This window comes from Rhagoletis zephyria, unplaced genomic scaffold, assembly GCF_001687245.7.
Source record: "Rhagoletis zephyria isolate East Lansing unplaced genomic scaffold, Rhagoletis_zephyria_1.1 Rzeph_scaffold_30512, whole genome shotgun sequence".
In the NCBI taxonomy this organism is placed as follows: domain Eukaryota; kingdom Metazoa; phylum Arthropoda; class Insecta; order Diptera; family Tephritidae; genus Rhagoletis; species Rhagoletis zephyria.
The window spans coordinates 1-4,337 of NW_016187568.1; the positions used below are offsets into that span (position 1 = coordinate 1).

The 4,337-nt window shown below is 37.7% G+C and overlaps 1 protein-coding gene across 6 annotated transcripts; it reads left to right on the plus strand.

The window, feature by feature from the left end:
• The first annotated feature begins 716 nt into the window (after positions 1-716).
• Raf (serine/threonine kinase raf oncogene) lies at positions 717-4,337 on the plus strand. 6 transcript variants are annotated; one of them, XM_017639452.1, is made up of 6 exons: positions 717-1,405; positions 1,470-1,996; positions 2,160-2,837; positions 2,910-3,056; positions 3,114-3,487; positions 3,691-4,337. In XM_017639452.1, exons 2-6 carry the CDS (start codon positions 1,646-1,648, stop codon positions 4,268-4,270), a joined length of 2,130 nt encoding a protein of 709 aa, XP_017494941.1. In that variant the 5' UTR covers positions 717-1,405; positions 1,470-1,645; the 3' UTR covers positions 4,271-4,337. The 6 variants fall into 6 exon arrangements, with proteins under 6 accessions (XP_017494941.1, XP_017494942.1, XP_017494946.1 ...); XM_017639453.1 differs by having other exon boundaries at positions 717-1,385; XM_017639457.1 differs by having other exon boundaries at positions 717-1,147.

Genomic DNA, 4,337 nt, shown 5'->3' on the forward strand with positions numbered 1-4,337 from the left:
GTACTACAATTTGGTCATCGTTAGCATTTATTTAACAATCCAGCGATACGAGCCCGAGTATATTTGGGTAATCCGGACGAGGGTTCGAGGATAATCGTAAAGAGCGAAATACACCACACAAGCGGTTTGACAAACCGCTTGTGTGGTGTATTTCGCTCTTAACACTATAATTGCAAGATTAAAAAAAAATTGCTCCATTTAAGTCAGATAATAACGCTAGGCGCACATTGCATCCGATACGCCGACCGATTTCGGCCGAACAATTTGACCGTCCGAAATGATGCGTACACTTAACCAGATTATTTGTACACACGAATCTAGTTTTCATTACAATTTTGTAAGCAGTGAAATATTTTGATACATTTTAATTGACATATACTCTAAACATGTGATTTTATATGTAATTTTTTTATTTTTGCACCCAATAAGTTAATTTTTCGCAGTCCATTTTGGTACTTTTCATCTGACATCGGACGAGAGACATCGGACGAGAAAAACAAACATGTTTGAATTTATGGTCACTGACGGACGTCAACGGCCGATGTCGGTTCAGTTATCGGTTTATGTGTGAGAGCGCTCATATAATCACAAGTGCTTATTTATATCGCCCGCATATAGCCGATATAAGCCGATCCCGGTTGCAGTGTGCGCGTAGCGTAAGCTACATTTTTGCCTAATAAAATAATTTATTGGCAACACTCCCGCCTGTGTGTGAAAGCACAAGCCAACAACAAATGGGATAATTTATTTGGGGAAATTCGATGTCGTTTTTCCAAGTGGTTTAAGGAAAAGGAGCTGCTAGGATTTCAGAGAGTCAAAAAGTTTATAAAATTGCTATAAACTAAGTAAATTGTGACAACTTTTATTATTGCAAATATTTGCAGTGGGCTAATATATAAAAACGGTACAGTAAAACCTGTCCATTGAAAGTATTCAATATTATTTGGCTATTTTTGATGGTTGAAATCAATTCCTGTGTGTTAGCGTTTTTCAAGTTCCAAGGAATTTTTCAGGAACATTATAATCGTTAAAAGATGTCCAGAAATGTTCGTGCTTGGAGAGAGTGGAACAGATGACTAGGAGTCAGTACAACTATGTATTCTGCCTTGGCCCACACACACCTGTCGGTGACAAAACTGGATAAAAAGTTATTCCAGTAAAATGATTAAAAATTTAACTCGTAGAAGAATGTATTTTTTAAACATATACATACTTCAAAAACGCTAGAAAATTACGAATATAAACATACAAATATATGTAGATTTGTATAACGTTTTTTTGCAATAGAAAAAATGCTGGACAAACAAGTCTAAAATTGGCTTAAAGCAACCCTGTTAGCCTTCTTTAACAAATTTTATCTGTGGATTTTTATATGCTACCAAGCTGTAAGATTTTATCGCCTATTGTAAAGAAATTATGATATTTATACTGTAACTAAATTAAATTTATTTCACTTTTCCATTGTACAGGCGGCAAGAGACGAACTAATCTTCAGAAGACCGAAAACAAATGCGAATTTTATGCGACAGTAACTGGAAAACTTTGCAATTGGCAAATCGCCTATTAGCTAGCATTGCTTCAAGACGTCCTAAGTTTGAAAGTTCCTTTTAGACCGGTAACAGTTTTCTAACAACAAGGTGCCGAAATGTCTAGCACTTCCTCCACAGACGACAGTGGCGATCTTTTTGACCCACTTGCGGAAGAATTGCAAAACGTTCAATCAGTTATACATGTTACTCGAGAAAATATTGATGCTCTGAATGCAAAATTTGCTAATCTTCAAGAACCACCTCCGATGTATATCACAGAGTACCAAGAGCTTACTTCAAAATTACATGATCTTTTCGTAAAAGAACACGAACTTATGGATCAGCTAAGCTGCCAGCAAGAAGAATCTAGCCAAGTCGATCAGCAAAAAATTCAACTCGAATATAGTAATCAAACACACCATTACCAGAACCAACAACAACATGGTCAGATAGCATCTACTGATATGGTATGTCGGGATGGATCCAAATATGTACATATGTAGCAGTGACCCAAATATAAACTGGGGCGCGACATTTTAGCAAGCTTTGGCTGTTTTTCTTTAGTTTATTTAAAGTTTATTATTATTTTTTGCTTAACAAATCCTTTAAAAAATATTTCTTGAATTCTAGACGGATTGTTATGCTACAAACAGCAACAATGGCAGCCAATGTAGTACATTGACACGTCCGCCAAAGGTATTGCTGCGTGCACATTTACCTAACCAGCAACGAACATCTGTGGAAGTAGTGCCTGGAGTGCGGTTACGCGATGCGCTTATGAAGGCGCTTAAATTGAGACAATTGACTCCTGATATGTGTGAAGTTACAGCAACAGATTGCGGGCGTATTATCATTCCATGGGACACTGACATAAGTTCTTTGATGGTGGAAGAAATTTATGTGCGGTTATTGGACAAATTTCCAATAATGACACATATTTCGCATCAATTCATAAGAAAGACGTTTTTTTCCTTGGCTTTTTGTGAGGGCTGCCGACGCCTGCTCTTCAGTGGTTTCTACTGCAATCAATGTAATTTCCGGTTTCATCAAAGATGTGCTGATAAAGTACCAACACTATGCCAACAATTTCCAATGGATAACTACTATCAACGACTATTAGCTCAAAACCCAGAAAATTCTGTTGGTATTTTACATCCGGGAAGGAATGCTGTTTTAGGGCAAGTAAGACATCCTCGTACTATAAGTCAGCAGGATAGATCAAACTCCGCACCTAACGTTTGTATAAATAACATCCGACCGCTGACGGAAGCACAACGTAGTCTAGTGCAAAACCATGGCCCTCTACAGGTAATATATTCTAATATGAATGCATGAATATAGAAGCCATTTAAATTCTAAATATTAAAATCAAACTCGCAGCATCCAAGCAGCGATCATTCCAATTCAACACAAGCATCTCCTACCGGCACTTTGAAAACCATAAAGCGACAAAGAGCGCGTTCGGCAGATGAAAGCAATAAAAATCTGTTGTCACCTAGGGATGGAAAAGGATCCGAAGAAAATTGGGTATGGTATGATAAAATCGCAAAGCAAAGGCGATATTGATATTTGTTTGAATTCCAGAATATTCAAGCTGAGGAGATATTAATTGGGCCAAGAATCGGCTCTGGGTCCTTTGGAACAGTGTATAAGGCTCATTGGCACGGCCCCGTCGCTGTAAAAACGTTAAATGTAAAAACGCCTAGTCCTGTTCAGTTGCAGGCATTCAAAAATGAAGTGGCAATGCTTAAGAAAACTCGACATTGTAACATTCTTTTGTTCATGGGCTGTGTCTCGAAACCCTCGCTAGCAATTGTAACACAATGGTGTGAAGGTTCCAGTTTGTATAAACATATACATGTTAATGAAACTAAATTTAAACTTAACACATTAATTGATATCGGTCGTCAGGTGGCTCAGGGTATGGATTATCTTCATGCTAAAAATATCATTCACAGGTATTGCATATATGCACAATGATGCTTACTCATATGAATATTTACATCGTATATATGTATGTATATTAATCCCAAACATTTACGTATGTACATTTTTAGAGATCTAAAGTCNACATATATGCACAATGACGCTACACTCATATGAATATTTACATCGTATGTATTTATATTAATCCCAAACATTTACGTATGTACATTTTTAGAGATCTAAAGTCAAACAACATATTTTTGCATGAGGATTTATCGGTAAAGATAGGTGATTTCGGCTTAGCCACTGCAAAGACACGCTGGTCTGGCGAAAAGCAGGCTAATCAACCAACTGGGAGTATTTTGTGGATGGCACCAGAAGTGATACGCATGCAAGAACAAAACCCATACTCTTTTCAATCTGACGTGTACGCTTTTGGAATAGTTGTGTATGAACTCTTAGCAGAATGCTTACCATATAGCCACATAAATAATAAAGATCAGATTCTGTTTATGGTGGGACGCGGACTCCTTCGACCTGATATGACTAAAGTACGTTCGGACGCTCCACAAGCATTAAAACGCCTGGCTGAAGATTGCATCAAATTTGATCGAAATGATCGTCCTCTATTTCGGCCACTACTAAATATGCTTGAAAATATGTTAAGAGCAATGCCGAAAATTCATCGCAGTGCCAGTGAACCAAATATGACGCAAACGCAGTTGCATAGTGAAGACTTCTATCAATGTCCCAGCCCCAAAACACCGGTTAATTTCAGTAATTTCCAATTCTATAATAGTGCTGGCAATATCTAGCGCTGCTGATCCGACGCTACAATTGTGATAACCCTAATGCGGAACAGACGACGTCGTTTGTGAATAG